At 39.8% G+C, this 20,443-nt stretch overlaps 2 protein-coding genes across 2 annotated transcripts; one reads left to right on the top strand and one right to left on the bottom strand.

The window, feature by feature from the left end:
• Positions 1 to 230: 230 nt before the first annotated feature.
• On the bottom strand, positions 231 to 9,120 carry zbtb24 (zinc finger and BTB domain containing 24). Its single transcript, XM_080750719.1, has 10 exons — positions 9,094 to 9,120; positions 7,713 to 7,986; positions 5,935 to 6,677; positions 5,464 to 5,631; positions 3,857 to 3,940; positions 3,349 to 3,432; positions 3,148 to 3,229; positions 2,193 to 2,382; positions 1,342 to 1,806; positions 231 to 1,010 (listed from the first exon to the last, which is right to left on the bottom strand). Exons 2-10 carry the CDS (start codon positions 7,946 to 7,948, stop codon positions 771 to 773), a joined length of 2,292 nt encoding a protein of 763 aa, XP_080606845.1. The 5' UTR covers positions 7,949 to 7,986; positions 9,094 to 9,120; the 3' UTR covers positions 231 to 770.
• A 243-nt stretch (positions 9,121 to 9,363) lies between these two features.
• Positions 9,364 to 20,043, top strand: ddo (D-aspartate oxidase). Its single transcript, XM_080750715.1, has 5 exons — positions 9,364 to 9,521; positions 11,189 to 11,377; positions 11,944 to 12,052; positions 13,319 to 13,495; positions 18,180 to 20,043. The coding sequence occupies exons 1-5, from the start codon at positions 9,485 to 9,487 to the stop codon at positions 18,736 to 18,738; spliced, it is 1,071 nt and encodes a 356-aa protein (XP_080606841.1). The 5' UTR covers positions 9,364 to 9,484; the 3' UTR covers positions 18,739 to 20,043.
• Positions 20,044 to 20,443: the final 400 nt, after the last annotated feature.

Raw genomic sequence — 20,443 nt, 5'->3', positions numbered from 1 at the left:
AAGTTATGAATTTTGGTTTCATACTCTTATGTGCCATGAAATGAATGGTGTTGTCTTTGCAAGTATTTTATACCTACACCCTTTGGGACAATAAATTGCATCCACTGGACCAATAGAAACATCAGAATATTTCATGGATTTTATTTGTAAAATTCTTAGCGTTTTTACAATATATAGTACATTTATCATGCTTTTTAAACACTATGCAACAGCATTTATTCTCAATCTGTTATCAATCTTAAATTGCACTTGTTAAGTAAGATTGATTGGATATGAACCTTTTCCTTTCATTAAAAGAATCAAATCCTGGAAACCATTTTCTCCTTGATTTGATTTTAGGGCTCAACAAGGCATATTGTAGTTTATTTAAATATCAGAACAGCAAGCCAGCAAGGCAATACGTTCATGGGTTTCATGGGTACAATTATTTTGTTATATCTTCAGTGGAAACACTGTATCAAATTGTGATCGGGAAATACCTGGGCCCTGCAGAAACATTATGACAAATGGGACAGGCCAACATTGCAGTGGTAGAACAAATTTGATAGAACAACATTGCGTTCAACAAACATGCAATGAGTTGGTTCCATTTATATAGTACTAATATCATTAGTATCCAAGCTCCAAGGATCACTGCTAAGTGGCTGACCCACATGGAGGATGGCAATGGAAGAGGACATTCACTTTCGGGATCATTCAGTAAGATCCAGTCAGTAAAACCACTCTTTGGTATAAAAATCACACCCAGTGTGAAGTGAGTGACCCTAAACTCAGCTCTCCTGAGGCAGGCTGGTGGTGTAGAGGTAGGAGACAGTGCCTGCCTGGATCTGAAATGTCTGGCCCTGGATGTGATGGTTGGAGATCTGCTCGTTGGTCTGGCTGATGGAGATGGGCTGGGTGCTCTGGCTGTTTATGTGAATGGCCTGCACATGCTGACCCCTGGCCTCCTGTCCCTGTAATGGCCCTGGCTCCTGGGAGATTACAACCTGCTGGATAGGCTGGTTCATCATCTGTTAACGTGGTGATACAAATTGTTAAAAACAAATTAGTAATAATATGCACACATCAGATTGAAAAGAAAAGTGAAATAATTAAGCAAAACCAAAAGTGACTTCTCTTGACTAACACAATCTAAGGGAAAATAGAATTTGTAATGTTTAACTCCATAAAGGAATCAGAAGAAATACAATTAATTATTCAGCCTTTTATAATTAATCTTCTGTAAAATGAACTAATCATTAAAACTCAGTCACCGGTGCATTATTGTAGTTTTACTCTGTATAAAGAGTAAATATTGGTGAATATTTAATGTGTGTGTGTGTGTGTACAGTGTTGTTGTACCTGCTGTAGTGGCCTCTGTGCTATCTGCAGTGGCTGTGGGGGGCCGTGGTGTGCCTGTAGGCACTCCATGGTCTCTTTGCTCAGAGTGATGACCTGCATCTGTTCAGACTGACCACCGTGGCCCACTTGACCGTCCAACACACTAATGGTCTGGACCTGAGCCTGGCTTTGGTCTAGCACTCCTCCCTGGGAGACCAGAGCCACGTTCTGCACGTGTGCAGACTGCTCAGTCATGAGGGTGAGCCTGGAGTGGCTTTGAACTGCCGGCGCGCCCTCGGCACCGATGATGCTGATCTGCTCCTGCCCGGGGACGAAGTCCATGTTACCCACGTCTCCCGTCACCACCAGCTGGATCTCCTGCTCGGAGCTGGACGGTAGCTGGTACTGCTGGAGCTGCAAGATGTCGCGCACCTCCTCGTTCGCCATGGCTGCTCCCGTCTCCGCGGGGCCGTCCTCTGCGTAGGGCTGTCACGATATGACATTTTACACGACGATTAATTGTCACTCAAATAATTGGCGATGAACGATTTAATTGTGTTTTTGTCGTTGATGATTACATTTCTGTTTGGCTTTTAGGCTTTGAAGTTGTACATGGCAGATATGACACATAACCTAAATATACAAAGAAATTACTGACATATTTGACAACTTACTACTTAAAAAATAACTTTGATAATGGAAATAGCCGATCTACAAGCTCACAAATCTGCTATTTCCACTATTTCTGAAAACGTTTGTCAATGTATGAACATGTTTCAACATTCACGATTATGACGATTACGACAAAATAATTGCGATAATGTCAAATAATTACGATTTAGACGATTATGTAATAATTGTGACAGCCCTACCTCTGCGGTGGCGCGCTCCTTGTTGTGAGATTTGGTGTGGGTTTTCAGGTTGTCCAGGCGAGTAAAGGACAGGCTGCAGAGGGAGCACGTGAAGGGCTTTTTCCCCGAGTGGGAGGCGACGTGTCGTCTTCTGGCGCTGGGGTCCGAGAAGGACTTGTCACAGAGGCTGCAGTCATACGGCTTCTCGCCTCTTTAACAAAGAATTAGAATGTACTGTGTAAATGTACTTTGAAGTCATTTGGAGTCAAGTTACAACTTGTCTATTCATGGGTTGCATTTGTAGTCCTAAACCGGCCATATTGAGGACCAACACAGGTGTTCAATTTGTCTGATTGGCATAGAACCAATGTTCTATGTTAATCAAAACACCTGTGTTGGTCCTCAAAATGGCTGGTGAACTACAAATGCGACCCATGAATAGTAAGAAAGTCAGTCCAAGATAAAGCATTGTGGAAATAAACTCATTGCTTAAAGGAGTAGTTCACCCCCAAAATGACTTTTTTTCTATTGATTACTCAAGCCCATGGAGACTTGAGTTCAATAATATATATTTGTCGCATTCCTAAGGCAATAATTAGATTACAATAAATGTGCCCCCATTGATTGCGGATGGGGACCCGAATGCATTTGGGTCCATCAATGGGGGAAAATTTACTATAGTAACATTATTGTTACTATAGTAATACAACTAATAATAAATGTGCCCCCATTGATTGCGGATGGGGACCCGAATGCATTTGGGTCCATCAATGGGGGAAAATTTACTATAGTAACATTATTGTTACTATAGTAATACAACTAACACAAAATACGACAAACACAAAAAAATATTATTGAACTCAAGTCTCTGTGCCTTAGTAAGCAATAGAAAATAAGTCATTTTGGGGGTGAACTACTCCTGTAAGGCTTATGCCCATCACCCATCCCATGTAATGTAAATAAATCGATCTCTCACCTATGAATTCTGATGTGAGTCTGCAGTGTGCTCTTGGCTGTAAAACACTTGCCACAGATCTCACAAGTAAAAGGCTTCTCACCTGTAACAATAACAGCAACATCAAAATCAAACCTCATTAACTGGCACACTTATGAGCATCATGCACTCATATACAGTATGACTGGCTCGAGAAAACTTGTTCATATTTAGTGTTTTTACCTGTGTGTATTCTCAGATGCTTTTTCAGCTGAGCTGTGTCCATAAACTTGTGATTACACAGAGCACATTCTGGCAAAGATTTACCTTGAAAGAACAGAGAATTAGATTAGACCTACACTATTCAGTATAATATAACCAATATCAAGTGGACACCTTCGTAACACTACAACTACAATGACAATCTCGAAACAATTGTGTGCTTTTTGTTTTTGTTTCTGTCTCGTTACATTTTGACAACCCACAAAGCGGTTTGTGGAAATCAGCGAGGAAGAAATTGACCTGCCCAGAACCCTGACCTAGTGAACGGCAAATGTGAGTATTGCGAGGCAGACCTAATAGCCACTGGCTAGTCAAGTTATTCCGAATCCTCACTGATCTCAACAAACTCTTTTTGTATGGGGCATGCTGAAACAAGAAATGGTATATTTATACGACTTGTCCATTTAATACATATTTTCAAATTATACAACTTATCATGTTACTTTCAGTGTTGTAAAGTGATTTGTACCTGTATGAAGCCTATAATGACTTTTAAGTTGCCTCTTCTGAGTGAAGGTCTTTCCACATTTATCACAGCTGAAGGATTTCTGTTCTAAAAGACAGGGACAAGAAGACCATACATTCAAATACCTTTAATGCAGTGGGATCTTTGTCTTTTTTGTCATTACTAGCCCTTACCCGTTCAAAGATATGAGCTCCGAAATGATATGCAGTGTGTGGGTTATGGGATGTGCACTGTGCACACAGTATATGAGGGATGGAAAGTAACTTTAACTGGTGTTTGCATGATAATATGTAGGCGCATCAATGTAAGAAATACCCGTTTCGTTTAATGGCTACAGAGATACTGTGTTCCAACCCCCCCCTCCCCCCACACCCCCCACACCCCCCCCGCCCGCCCACCCGCCTGCACACACACACACACAGAGCTGGTTAAACATGTTGCCTCATGCTAGATGCAGAATTGATTAGCCTCAAGCTAGATGCAGAATAGATAGTAGATACACCATAAAAATGCTAATATACAGCATACGATTTGTGAAAGTGACAAACGGGCTTCACAGTTATGTTAGGTGTGTTCATATGCTAATGGTGATGCGATTTCAGATCAATTGCTCCAGCCACTGAGGAGAAACGCTGTTTCAGACAGACAGACAGACAGACAGACAGACAGACAGACAGACAGACAGACAGACAGACAGACAGACAGACAGACAGACAGACAGACAGTCACTCACTCACTCACTCACTCACTCAGTCAGACATTCGCAAAATTATAGTATAGATGAGTTATAATCACAAATATGCAGTATATTTTAAAAAGAAAGTGGCAATGATACCCTTTAACCATTTTCAACCTGACGTCCCTATTTTGGGCATGTCATTATAGGTGAAAACCTTCCAGAATTTTCAAAATTTGCAAAAATTGCTGATTTACAAGCTCACAAGTTGCAATGCGTTGTGATCTTGTAGAGATCTTTTCCCTATATTTTGTCAATTTGGTTTAACCACTTAAACCCCTGCATCCGTATTGTGGGGGAAATATTTGCTGAAAATGACCTGCCTACTTACAAGTACCAGTAGATCTGCTATTTTCTGCAAAGATATTTATTGTAGAGTGGACACAGAATTATCACTCACTAAAATACCCCTGAGGGTTATGTGTAGGGATGGGACGATATGAAAATGTCATATCACGATTATTGTGACAAAAGAAATCGCGATTTACGATATTATCACGATAATCAAAATCCATTATCCTGGGGCTGAACATTTGCCAAAAAATAGCAGATCTAGTTGTGAGCTTGTAAATCGGCAATTTTTTGGCAAAGACATTTGATGAAAAAAAGACTGTATCGAGTACGTATATTGTAAGTACCTTTTACCAATTATAAAGGGTATAAGTGGTACCGGATATGCAGCTCGGCAAACAAAAGGTGAACTGATCCCAGTGCATGACGGAGGACGATATCACGATAAATGAAATCTCCACGATACGATTATTGTGAGTGTTTTTTTTTATCACGATAAACGATAATATCGCATATCGTCCCATCCCTAGTTATGTGACAGTAGTATGCATGATGAATGCAGTAGTTTGTCATGAGGTCGTACCTGCATGGAGGTTCATATGCTCCAGCAAGGAGTGCTTGGTGGAGAGGGCTTTGGAACAGACAGTACAGATGAAGGGCTTCTCTCCTGTGTGCATGCGCTGGTGAACCACTAGAGTGTGTTTCTGGGTGAAGCCCTTCCCACAAACATGGCACCTAAATGGTTTCTCTCCTTGGGAAGGGAAAATCATTTTGAATGCTATTAGGCAGAGTGGATTATGTGTCGGTATGGCTGTCAGTCTGAAAGATATGGAAAAAGCAGGTGTGAAGGGCATGGTAGAATTTATTGTTGGGACCTCTGGAGCTGTCACAGATATACTGAAAGTAAAATACATTATGTGATAGTTGTCAACTTGACTGTATAATTCTGTTAACATACAGGATAAGGTCGTATGAAATGAGTGTCCGTGGCCTAATGCAAATCAAGCTAGGAGGCCTTGAAATGAAAAAGCTTGAGAATCACTGAAAACCTCACCTGTATGAGTTCTTTGGTGTATCTTCAAAAAGAGGTGGTTTTTGAACACTTTCCCACCACAGTCCTCACATCGTGCCTCTGTGTCAGGGTATTTCCTTCTTCTGCCTCTCTTCCCAGGCTCCCTGTTTCCCACAGAGTCATTGTCCACCCTGTAGCCCTTGTATTTCATTGGTGGCCTGATTTTGCGTCTACTCTGTCGGGGAAGGTCAGCCCTTGGTTCATAGTCTGCGTCGTCCGAGTCTTTATGCTGTGGCACAGTCGGGTATTCGTCTGCCGCGTCACAGTTCGGGGTGCAATTATCGCCAATAGGCTCGTCGTCTGAACTCTCAAGCGGAGCACCTCCATCTGAAATCTCATGTGGATCACCTCCATCTGAAATCTCATGTAGATCACCTCCATCTGAAATCTCGTGCAGATCACCTCCATCATCTTCATCCTCGACTTCAACGACTTTAATAAATATCTCATCATCACGCCTCTCCTCTGTCACGGTCATGATCACATTCTTCCTAGGGCGCCCTCGCTTGCGCTTTGGCAGATTTGAGAACTCTGCGTTGACCTCTGCGGGAGTTGTTGTTGTTGTGGTGGTGGCGAGCTCACCGAGGGCCTTGACGAGGTCACTGACCTCCAGAAGACGAGCCATGGCCAGGAGCTGTTCGGTGCCACTCTCCTCCACAGACACCTGGGCGCGGTAGATGAACTCCAACACCACAGCAAAGTAATCGGATGCCATGCCATCTAGCCTGTAGGTAGGGAGGGACCACATGAAAATTATATATATTATACTGTGGTAAAAAAAAGATTATTGCGATAAACTATATTAACGCGATAATGAAAATATACTTAAACAAGTATGCAATATTCTTGAATGCTGCCTTCAGGTATGGCATGGAAAGAGGGCATTTGCATTTCTTTCACCATAGTAAAACTGCATTCATGGTCTGGAGACTGCACTTTTTACAGACAGGTACTGCACTTTTATGTGTGCACGTGCCTGCTTAAAACTTAAAATTACACTTTTGTCAACCACTTGAACACTCAGCAAAGCTATTCTAGGGGGAACGTTCGCCAAAAATAGCCGAAAAATAGATCCTCTATTTTGGGCGAATGTAGAGTAAAGCAAGAGTGTACTTGTTTTATCAAGTATACAGGGTTTTTAGTGCTTCTGAATTTGCAGCTCAACAAAAGAAGATTCATAGTGTACTAGACCTTACCCGTTTGAAGATATGTGCAGAGTGTGGGTTATGGAGAAATTAACTGTAACTGGTGCGTGTGTGAGAATATGTGGGAGCATCATAATGTAAGGAGCAACCCATGGAGGAGTGTATATTTTTTGATGGATACAAATAATTTAACAGCTAAATTAGGTGAATAGAAGTATGGGGATGGAAGATAAGACACACATCAAATGCACCCGGTGCATTAGTGACCCGTGCATGCAGAGAGAGAGAGAGAGAGAGAGAGAGAGAGAGAGAGAGAGAGAGAGAGAGAGAGAGAGAGAGAGAGAGAGAGAGAGAGAGAGAGAGAGAGAGAGAGAGAGAGAGAGACATTCCTAACTGTGAGATTGGTGTGTGTTAGTCTGATACTTCAGTCCGCACATCACCACCCCCTGTTGGTGGGTGGTAGCATTTACTGACTGACTGACTGACTGACTGACTGACTGACTGGCCTACTGACTGACCTGGATAATTATATGTTAGATGACGGAGGACAATTTCATGATAAATTAAAATCTCCACGATACGATTATTGTGTGTTTTTTATCGTCCCACTCCCACCTGTAGGTAGACTGGTTGATCTGGTCCTCTGCAGTGAACATGAGGGAGAAGTATTCACTGCTTGCGGCCAGCAGGGCCTTGTGTGCCTTGAAGTGTACCTCCTCTACGATCAGCGTTGTGTCGCACAGCAGGTCTCGCTTTCTCAGCCTGTCAAATTTGCTCAAGATGCCGTCCTTGTGTGCTTCTGAGCGAAGGGCCATGAGTGAACCAACTGAGGCTGGAGTTGGCTCTGTCATTTTCTACAGTTCCCGTTTTGTGTCAGTATCACCTGGAACTATAGGAAAGAATTCTGTAAGACAGTGGTTATCAAAGTGGGGTCCGGGGACCCCCAGGAGTCCTTGAGGAGGTTCTGGGTAGGGGGTCCCCAGCTAAATCAGGTAATAGCCTAATAATAAAATCAGTTAAACCACTTTGACCCTATTTTTTCATTATTCAAAAATAGCTGATCTGCAAGCTGGATAAATCTTGAGCAAATTTGATCTACTGCTATGCCACCAAAATGTGGAATGCATGCCCTTCCAACAAACAAAAGGTGTAATTCCATGACCCCCACCGCCCCAACCAACATTTTGAAAGATCTGGAAAATTATTAACAACACCTGGATCCTAACCTGACTTTCGCCAGATAGTTGCAGCAGTGCGTAAAGCAGAGCGTTATATACGCAATGCTGTCACCATCTGGCGAAAGTCAGATTACCTGGATCCCCCTTAGCCATGAATCTTAACTCTTAGTCCTAAAATAAAAGCACTCTACAAGAGTTATGATTTATGGCTAGATCCCCCTGGTACATAGGCCTAATCTTTTCAGATGGGGGTCCGTGGTAGAATATTGAAAACATTAATTTGAAAACTGCTATTAGAGAAAGGACAGCACACTTGGAGTAGCCTATTTATATAGCACCTTTTACAGAGTGCTTTACAGGCACTGAAAGAAAAACAATAAATGCCACGGTGGAGGAGGAATTAAAGGAGCATGCACCTTCTGTACTATTGATGGGAATATCTATTCAAATGTTTTGTTTGTTTTGTAACTTCTTCCTTTAACATTTCTCCTCATTGAATCATAGTTCGGACTAAACCTTTCAGGTAACATAACTATGTAGATTTATGCAGCACTAGTCTGTATCATCATTTTATTAATGTAATGATGCGCCAATAAACAAACAAACAGTAACAGTGGGTTAGCAAACTGTTAGCTACATTGTCTCCAACAATGCTCGCTGTGCTTGGAGATAACTCGCTAGTAGAGGACGAGTAGTCCACGTTTAAAAGCAACTGAAACACGGCCGTAAATATAAATATACGAAATAATATAAATCTTCTGTCCCCAAATTCAATGCAACTGCCTGAAATTCGTAATATCGAGCTTTTAGGACCTTACCTTCTATTTTTATCCACTATGGAGGACGTGAACGGGACTGTCGCGAGAGGTGTGGTTATGATGACGGAAGCAGGGCGCATGTACATGAACTTCAACTGATCTACACATACTCAGGGTAGGACTAACGCACGTTCTACAAGTCTGTGATTCTGAAGCTTTTACTATAGATCAACTAAAGACTTTACTTGACATGGTTGCGCCTGTGCTGTCAATGGTTAAATAGCAAATAGCGATGATTATTTCAACCAGCGTGATCTAATATGACATTGACCGAGTTGTAAAATTATTTATGTGTAAACTTGCATAATTTGCAATGCATTTTTAATTTGTAATCATACTAGTGACGGTGGTGGTTGCGATCCAGCTGTCAGTGAGAAAATGTGCAAGAGAAATGCAAAAGCAGGTCCATGAGAACACTTTTTTAAAAGGTAGGCCTACGTTATGTAACACATTTTTCATTTATTTTGTGCTCGGCCAGTATTGCATGCGTTATGATTTGAAGGAAAGAAGCACACATGATACAATCATGTATCAATGAAGAAAACTATCATGTCCCCTAGATGTCAGTCCCCATGTATACACAAGTCATGCTATGGTGAACAAGTGTCATCCTGACCATAATTATGTCCATGTCATAACGTTCATATTAACATTGATTATTATAAAAGGGTTAGATACACTAATTATCTATTCCCTACAGCCTACACGAAACGATTGTATAATGAGTTAATTTGTTACAAATAAAATTAACTTTAACTCGAGCTAATGTTTACCAGATTAAATACAATAGCTTACTTGGGCCATCTCAGGTCAAGTTGTAAAGTCCCAAATGTGCATGAAGCAGCTATCCATGTTGGCAATACATTTACAAACACACATAGTTCACAGAATGACAATTCAAAGTTTATAAACAAGCTTGATCTTAATAGGCTACTTTATCAGGAGGATGCATTGCAGGCAGAAAGAGAGGCTGGTGGATTGGATTTGGGGTTTATGTTTTTTTGTATTGATGTTCAAGCTGTACACATACTTTTTAGGAACATGCAGGAGATTCAGTATCTCAGATGGGATCATGAGGCCTTCATCTAAATGTCTTTATAGTGATAACTGACTGTCCCTTGATCACACACATACTGTATCTTGGTGCATTAAACAATAAAACCAATGTTGAAATCAGTCTCTAGGCCTATGCATAAATATGAAATGTGATTGAGTTCAGTGCTGATGTATTGGTGTTGTTTCAAGGTGTTCTCTGATTAAATTAAGGGGTATTGTTAAAGTCTTTTAGGGTGTTCTATGATGAAATGATAGCATCTTCTAGGTAGGCCTATTGTTAATTTGTCATGCAGGAACGAGGTGGTCAAGAGATAGACAGGCAGAGGGAGAGAGAGGTAGACCAACAGGTAAAAAGGAGAGACTTATGTTCTTCACTGACCTAAGGAACTTCACAGCATCGGTCACAGTACAGTACCAGTGCAATTATTACATCATCGTCTAAACACAATTATTTGAGATAATCGCATATTTTGCATAATATTTCCTGTATAACAGTATAACATTTTTTAAACTGTATATTTTTAGATATAAAATATATAGCTTATATATTCACATTTCTTTAAAAAAAATGACTAAATATGTCAGTGATTTTAAGACATTTGTCATACCCGAGTTTCTCCATCAGTTTACATTTTGTGATTGTGTTCAATGGCCAAACATAGTCGATGATGTTCTTACAGTATGTTCCAGGGTTAGGAATTGGTGTGGAGGGCAGCAGTTGTGTCATCATCATTGTAGCTGTTTGAGTAGTATGCAAACTGGTTGGTCCATTATGCCGGGAAGCGAATATACTGTTGGCCTACACAGACATTTGCCATTAGCCTGCTCAGAACAATTTCTAGTGCTTGTTCTAAGCAGGCTAATGACAATAAGCCTCTGTAGGTCAACAGTACTGTCTGCCAGTATGACTTATTGCCTTATTAACCCTTGAACTGTCCTGTAGTTGTGGATTAACTTGCAGAGTAACTCATTTACTCTTATACTGTAGGTAATCAAACAATCAAGCTGCTTTTGACACAGCCAGTACTCTGTATTTCAGACACAGTCCGGTCCAAAATGAAAAGCGTGAAGGTGGTTGTGGTGGGAGCAGGTGTGGTTGGACTTTCTACTGCCGTCTGCGTTGCTGAAGCTCTGCCTTTCTGCTCTGTCACGGTTCTGGCTGACAAGTTCTCTCCGAACACCACCAGCGATGTTGCCGCAGGGATTCTGTTTGCTGCACAATATCCAGGTATGGACTAGGGCATTCACCAAATATTCGAATATTCGAATATCAAAGTCACTATTCGACGTTGTTCACCAAAGTCGAATATTCGCTTATTTCTATTTTTTGTATTGTTTTGTCTTTAAAAAAACATATATATATTTCTTCATGGTTTATAAAGCTTGGCTAGATAGGAAGTCATAAGAACCCTGACAAGCACTTGGAATTGTAGATATTACATTTAATGTGACTCGGTTCCGCAGATGAATATTGTGAAAATAGCAGATCTACATGCTGTTGCGAGGCGTTGTGAGCATGTAGATCGGCTATTTTCTATTTTCACAATGTTCGCCTCTTGCTTGACTATTCGAATACTTTGAGGTCGAATAATTCGAGTACTAAAAATCACTATTCGTGAATGCCCTAGTATGGACGGAGTAAATTCCTGTCACAAAAATGGTTTGCCTTTTCTTTCCACACATTTTGCGCACTTGTGCATAATGTGACTGTCAGGTCAAGTTCATTCATAAACGTAATTTTATCAGTCAACGATTTGTATCCATCTAATTTGTGTTTCTTTCATTCAATTCTAGATATTCCTCAAGAACGTCAGAAGCGCTGGTTCAAAGACACCTTTGATCACCTGTTGAAAATAGCAGAATCCCAACAGTCACCAGAAGCTGGTGTAATGCTGAGCTCTGGGTAAGCAGTGATATTCATCCAGCTGTTGAGTGAAAACCATTCCAAAACCAAATATCAAGAAAGAAGCCAGAGCATTATAAGTAGCCTAAAGATATTAGGCTATTAAATTAAATCATTTATAGTGCTTTGCTGAACAAAGAGACAGGTGTTTGAGATTAGAATAATATGGTGTGAAATATTGTCAAATGAAATTAAACATTTTCCAAATAAGGATTCGGTGCCTTGTCTGTCTCAGCAAGAGGTTCAATAGAAGGTACTGTAGCACTACAGCATTTCATTGGATAAGCACGGTAATAGCATTTTTCTGACAAAGTGCACTCAGGAGGTGATCAGTGAGGTGAGGTGACTTCACAACTCTTAACTAAGGCACAAATGGAGACCAAACCAAACTTTCTCTAAAAACAAATGACAAGCACAAAAGCAAGGTAATGCTGTATTATGGACTGCACATTTCTCCCAAATGGAAAAAGTTAGAGATTAATACTGTGAAACATAGTTACAATGAGAACTTGGGACACAGAAACCAAACTTGAGAAAATGACAAGCACAAAAGCAAAGTGGCTGCAGAAAAGAGATTGACGCTGCCTTTCGTCAGTTTTCGTAAAATTAGAAAAACTAGCCCTTACCCGTTCAAAGATATGAGCTCCGAAATGATGTGCAGTGTGTGGGTTATGGGATGTGCACTGTGCACACAGTATATGAGGGATGGAAAGTAACTTTAACTGGTGCTTGCATGATAATATGTAGGATCAATGTAAGAAATACCCGTTTTGTTTAATGGCTACAGAGATACTGTGTACCGATCTGCATGATTTTTGGACAAAATCTGTAACAGGGCCAGACAACCGACCAACCAACCGAGAATAGATATGCCTCAAGCTAGATGCAGAATAGATATAGATACACCATAAAATGCTAATATACAGCATATGATTTGTGAAAGTGACAAACGGGCTTCACAGTTATGTCAGGTGTGTTCATATGCTAATGGTGATGCGATTTCAGATCAATTGCTCCAGCCACTGAGGAGAAACGCTGTGACAGACACTCACTCAGACAGACAGACAGACAGACAGACAGACAGACAGACAGACAGACATTTGGAAAATTATATGTTTGATAAGCTGTGACCTCTGTGAAGCTGTGAAGTCTATGAATGTACTATGGTGTATGATGTATGGAGGTAATCTGCTACTGGTACATTTATCATTAAATAGTTGGAAAAAAAAACAGAAGTGATACCTTAAATAATTTCTTTTTTTTAAGGTGTCAAATTTTCAAGGAGGTTCCTGTTCAGAAGAAGCCCTTCTGGGCAGATTTTGTGTTTGGATTCAGGTTCATGTCTGACCGTGAACTGGAACGGTTTCCAGATCACAAGTTTGGCATGGCTTTCACCAGCATAAAATGTGAATGTTCTTCCTACCTGCCATGGCTAGAGAAAAGGTAAGCTATATTATGTAATACATATTAAAATGAGATAAGAAATCCTTTCAACATACCAACTGGGTCACAACATTATTCTGTGCATAATTAAGGGACATTTTAAATGTAGAACAAAATGCACTTGTTTATTTGGACTATAACCATTGTTTGTCTTAGTATAATAATAATATGAGATATAAAGACATTATGTTTATATCATTTGGAGTTTGCTTTTATCAAGTTAGTTCAGGTCAATCAATCAACCCTAATAAAGTTATGATAACATTCTTCACAATACTCTTATGCCTATGTCATTCATTTGTGAATACTGTCTTCACTGAATTTACATTAATATTAATTATTCACTATGCAAATGGTCTCAAAGCGGCATCATGAATAGAAAATATGTATATAAATATGAAAAATATGTATTATCTTTACCAATTATACACTTATTTGACTATATAGGTGTACTAATTTGCATGCGGTTTGGACACAATCTCTTGAAGTACCTTAATATAACATTTGGCTAAAGTGAAAAATCCTTGTTTCATTTTGTAGCATTATTTCAGGGTGTCCTGTTTTCAGTGGTTACTTCGAGTAGGATTTACTTTGCTCTTGTGTTACTTTTATTTTGTAGGCATTATTGTTCCTAGTGTTCCCTTTCTACCCTTGTTACTGTTACCTGTCTTGTCTTGTCTCACCTCCCCTGCTTGCTAGTTTCCTCCACCTGTGTCCTGTTAGTCTCTTAGCCAATCCCTGTGTTGATTGTCAGTTGTGTTCACCTGTGTCTGGTTAACCCTGTGAGTATTTAAACCCTCAGTTCCTCCAATGTTCCTCTGCAACCACTTGAATGCTTTTACAGTGTGCAGTAGTAGTTATGACTCTCTCTGTATATGCCTAAGGTTATTCTTGTGATCATTTTAGTGATTGTGTGTTTGATGGAATCAACCTTTATGTATTTGCCCTGCTCTGCCTCTTGATGATCTCTTGAGTCACATCCTGATCAAAAGGAGTTTAGTATGTTTATTTAGTCTGCTCATGCATTGACATTGGAATATTCTATGAAAAACGTTATACTCTGAGAAATGCAATATTCATACAATATTGCAGTTAAAAAATGTATGTCATACTTTCTTGTGAGGCTAAATTGTTTGCAGTACAGCTATCATTTGTTTTATTTAAATGATTGGTCTTTGTTGCATTAAATACATGAAATGGAAGTGGTCGTTTTCAATATACATGATTTGTTATTAGAACAGCTCAAAGCAATGCTGTTCAGAAGCTTTCTCGAATAAACTTAATGTAGCTAATCAATGAAGCTGGGGTTATAATACCACAATGAGAAACTAGTTGCAAACATTAATATTTTCCTATTCAACAGTCAAAAGTGAAAACTGCAAATGCACTTGATTTAACAAAACATTGTAACTTTTTAAATTTTTAATCAGTTTTGATCTCCTGAAACTAAGGTTTTCAAGTTTCAACTAATTGTGCTTTTTCAATGATCTGAGTGTTCTAAATTGCAATTGTCGTAATGAACCCTGGTCATAAGAGGGTGTATCTAGTAGATTCAGTCATTCTGTCAGGGGAAGAGGTGTTCGCTGTGGATTTTCATCTATTGACCTGTCAGCTCTCCTTTTCACTATACATATAACCGCCAACCTCTCATTAGTGTGAAAAACCTGGTGGCGCAGTAGTAAAGCAGAGGTCTCACAAGTTGAAGGTTGTGGGTTTGAATCTCACTACTGGAAAGTCTTTATTTTTGGTCTTTTTAAGGCGAAGAGCATGGAAGCAGCCCACCTCCCTCTTTCCGCTCTGGTAGGAGGGGGAGGAGCATTGGAGGCAGCCCAACCTCTTGTTCACACCCACTTTAGCTCCGGTAGGAGAGGGTGGAGCATAGATAAAGCCCGCCTCCAGAGGGGAGGAGTTTAAGAATTTTACAAATTAATAATTTTTTATCCATTTGATTCTTTTGAAGCATTTGTTATTGTTTAATTGTGTTCTTTATTTAACTCCATCGCAAGCTTGACTTCATCCAAGTTATTTTATTGAAGGTTTTGAGATTTTTGTTGTTGTTTTAGATGTTTTATTTTGAGTTTTAGTTTTGTTTGAGCTTTGAACCTGCAACCTTTGGTACATGAACCTTTGATTTATCTTTTGAGCCATGCTGGCACAGAGAAATAATCGGGAATGTTATACTTAACTCACCTTTTAGAATTCAAATGGACCTTGAAAATGTTCACCGTGGGTTTTGAACCTGCAATCTCTGGTACATGAATCTTTGATTTATCTTTTGAGCCATGCTGGCACAGAGAAATAGTGAGGAATGTTATACTTAACCCACCTTTTAGAATTCAAATGGACCGTGAAAATGTTCATCATGGGTTTTGAACTTGTAACCTCTGGTACATGAATCTTCGATTTATCTTTTGAGCCATGCTGGCATAGAGACATAATCGGGAATGTTATACTTAACCCACCTTTTAGAATTCATATGGACCGTGAAAATTTTCATCGTGGGTTTTGAATCTGCAACCTCTGGTACATGAACCTTCGATTTATCTTTTGAGCCATGCTGGCACAGAGAAATAATCGGGAATGTTATACTTAACCCACCTTTTAGAGTTCAAAGGGACCGTGAAAATGTTCAACGTGGGTTTTGAACTTGTAACCTCTGGTACATGAATCTTCAATTTATCTTTTGAGCCATGCTGGCACAGAGAAATAATCGGGAATGTTATACTTAACCCACCTTTTAGAATTCAAATGGACCATGAAAATTTTCATCGTGGGTTTTGAACCTGCAATCTCTGGTACATGAATCTTCGATTTATCTTTTGAGCCATGCTGGCACAGAGAAATAATCGGGAATGTTATACTTAACCCACCTTTTAGAATTCAAATAGACCGTGAAAATGTTCATCATGGGATTTGAACCAGCAACCTTTGGTACATGAACCTTTGATTTATCTTTTGAGCCATGCTGGCACAGAGGAATAATTGGGAATGTTATACTTAACCCAACTTTTAGAATTCAAATGGACCGTGAAAATGTTCATCATGGGTTTGAACTCCAGTCCTTACACATATGAACCCTTGATTTATCTCTTGAGCCACAACAACTTGGAAGAAACGATTGAAACAATACCACAATCCACCTTTTACAATTTGGATGGACTGTGAAAATGTAGCCTGGCGTTGCCAGCCTCTTTCACACATTTCGTTGTGGGGTGGAGTTCAGTCGGGCTGGAACCCAGGCTGCTGACACAGAGAAATAATCGGGAATGTAATACTTAACCCACCTTTTAGAATTCAAATGGACGTGAAAATGTTCATCATGAGTTTTGAACTCCAGATCTTTCAATTATGAACCATTAATTTATCTCTTGAGCCACAACAATATGGAAGAAACATTTGAAACTTAATACTTAATCCACCTTTTAGAATTTGAATGAACAGTGAAAATGTAGCCTGTTGTTGCCAGCCTCTTTCACATGCTTCGTTGTTTGGTGGAGTTCAGTCGGGCTGGAACCCAGGCTTGTGAAAATGTTCCTTTAGGGGATTTGAACACCAAACCTTCGGCTTTCAAACCCCGTAGTTATCTTTTAAGCCACACTGGCTTGCAAGAAAGGATTGACTACTTAATACTACAATACAAATGTATTTTTTAATAATATTTCACATCTGTTTTATTCTTTTGAAGTATTTATTATTATTTAACAGTGTTCTTTACTTAACCCCATTGCAAGCTTGACTACATTCAGGTTATTTTATTGAATCTTTTGAGATTTTTGTTGTTATTAAGTTGTTTCATTTTGAGGTTGATCTTTAGTTTTGTTTGAGCTTTGAACCTAGAACCTTTGATACATGAAGCTTTGATTTCTCTTTTGAGCCATGCTGGCACAGACAAACTATCAGGAACGTAACACTTAATCCACCTTTTCGAATTTGGATGGACAGTGAAAATATAGCCTGGTGTTGCCAGCCTCTTTCACACACTTCATCACAGGGTGGAATTCAATCAGGTTGGAAAGAGCTTCGAACCGCAAACCTTCAGCATACAAACCACATATTTATTTTTTAAGCTACACTGGCCTAGCCTGATACTTCAGTCACATCACCACCCCCTGTTGGTGAACGTAGTGTGAGATGTCTGGCGCTCGCAGTCAGGCAAACACTGGCCTGCAAGATGGAATTGATAACCTAATACTTGACACAGCTTTTAGAATAGGTGGTGAAAAGGTTCTTTTGTGATTGTTGAACCCTTAACCTTTGGTTTATAAACGCCAGAATTATCTCTTAAGCCACATCAATGTGTTCTGAGGTTGTAGATCTGCATGAAGCCCACCTCCAGGGGGGAGGAGTTTATGGAGTCGCAGCCCCAGCCTGAAGCCTCAATAGTCTAGTATCTGCTCTCGTTCCATACCATAGGGATGTCCCTTTGGAGTGATGGTTAAGATATTGGACTTTCACGTAGGAGACCCGGGTCTTATTAATCATAGAAATGTATTCATTTTTAATTTTATTGAGACATTATTTGACATTCAATTGTATTATTGTTCTTTAGCCCATCACGTGTTTGATTTGGTCATTGTTATTTTATTGAGGCTATTTTAGTTGTTTTGTTTTGCTTTATTTTTAGATTTGAACCTACAACTTTGGTATTGTACCTTTGATTTAACTCTTTTTTTCTTTTCTTTAGGTTCAGAAAAGCTGGTGGCGAGGTTCAACAGAGGAAAGTTAACAGTCTTGAGGAGTTAAGCAGAAGCTATGACATCATTGTAAACTGCTCTGGTCTGGGCTCCAAGACCTTGGTAGATGATTCCCAGGTGTACTCAGTCAGGGGCCAGGTCCTCAGCGTCCAGGCCCCCTGGCTGAAGAACTTCGTCAGAGACGGTGACGGGAAGACCTACATCTACCCTGGGATCCACAGCGTCACTATTGGAGGCACAAGGCAGGATGATGATTGGAGGCTGGACGTGGACAAAGGAGACACAGAGAGCATCCTGCAGCGCTGCTGCAAACTGGAGCCATCGCTCAGCAAGGCCAAGATTCTCCATGAGTGGGTCGGTCTGAGGCCAAGCAGGAAGAACCCAAGGGTGGAGAGGGAGGAGGTGCCACTGCAGGGACGCAAGGTGCCTGTGGTCCACAACTATGGTCATGGGGGCTGGGGGGTCACCCTGAGCTGGGGCACTGCCCTGGATGCACTGGGGTTGGTCAGGCAGTGTCTTCATGAAATGCTGCCACAGGCAAGACTTTGAGCAACTGGTACTGCTGAATTATTATGATATTGTGCCAATAACACTTCAATTTTAGAGAGGAAAAAAATAGAGGGGTTTATTTTAACAAAGAAGACTTAGGGGTGCTTGCTGGCCTACTGGTCCAGGAGCCTGGTCCATGGATTCCTGGTGGGGTCACCGGTTCGATTCCCGTGCATCACTCCCCATCTCTCCACCATTTCCTGTCAACCTACTGTCCTATCAAGAAAAAAACAAATCTTTTTTTTTTTTTTTAGATTTGTTTTTTGGGCTTTTTATGCCTTTATTTGATAGGATAGTAGACTGACAGGAAATGGGGAGAGAGAGATGGGGAATGACATGTGGCAAAAGTTGTCTGGATCGGGAATCGAACCGGCAACACCAGCAGGCATCATGTGGTATGCGCCTTGACCACTAGGCCAGCAGGCACCCCACAAAACAAATTTTAAGAAGAATTAAAAAATAACAATACCTACCATTTAAAAAAGGGGGAAAGAAGTTCTAAATAGAACTGCGATTATCTTTTCTTAGTAACTTTAAATTAATCGAATAATCGAGAAGCACATTTTTGATAAATTATTTTATTTCAGTTAATCAATGCAAAACAATTCAAACTGAGTATTGTTTATAATCTATTAGATGTATTACATACCTGCAATACATACATACAGCAGTACATACCTGCTGCTACTGTATGTGGACATACCGAAGTGCTAACACTCTTTTGTGTCTAACTTTATGCACCTTATGTCTAACCTCATGTAGGCCTACCAGCTGGATTAGGCTACATGTATATAATAGAGTATACAGTTTATGTAGCCATATCAAGGCACTGTGGCATAACAACTGTCAGATTGTTTGAGTCTGTAGCCTGTGCTTTATCAACTTGCACTACTATACTGAATGCATTGCACACACAGGACTTCATGTGGTTTAGGACTTCTTTTAATGATGCTGATTTTAAAAAGCGTTTTTCTAAATGTATTCTCCCTTCTTTTACATCCTCATCCTTTAGTTACTCTTTTAAACTGCAAACGTGAAAAAAACTCACTTTTACCGGTAATTGTGTAAAAGTAAAACAAATACATACAGTATACTGGTTTCAGAATTTGTATTTACTACTGAGAATGATTTACACAAAGTGTGAAAATATTTTACATAAACCAACATGATTTACAGTATATTTACTGTAACATTTGTCTTATTGCTACAATGTTGAGGATCCAAAACTCAAGAATTTCAATGGTATACCTGTACAGTATATGGGAAGTAACACTCTTGAAATATTAAAATGATTGTTTGTTGATATGATTGACATTCCCCAGAGTTTATTTTGAGATGACGTCCTGTAGACCATAATACTTAAACGCTTGCATGTATTATTTACAGGCAACATTTGGATGCTTTAAAAAAAAAGTTAAAGGGGAGAACCACCCATTTTCAACATTGAACTATGTCATTAATATACCTTTGAGTTGAAATAAGAAAAAAGTGCCCGCCTTCTGTGTCGCCTAGAACTGGAGGATGGATTTGGGGGTTTGGCTAGCAAAGAAAGTACATTATTATTGAAAATGGGTGGTTCTCCTTGGGCTGTCACAATTATTACATAATCTTCTAATCGCAATTATTTGACATAATTGCGATTATTTTTCATAATCGTTTCCATGTTGAAAAATGTTCATATATTTTTTTTTAAGTAAAAAATAGT

Source organism: Nannobrachium achirus (assembly GCF_963921795.1).
Source record: "Nannobrachium achirus genome assembly, chromosome: 20".
NCBI classification, from domain to species: Eukaryota; Metazoa; Chordata; class Actinopteri; order Myctophiformes; family Myctophidae; genus Nannobrachium; species Nannobrachium achirus.
Note: the sequence above shows the minus strand (reverse complement) of the source record. Positions and strands in the feature narration are given on the sequence as shown.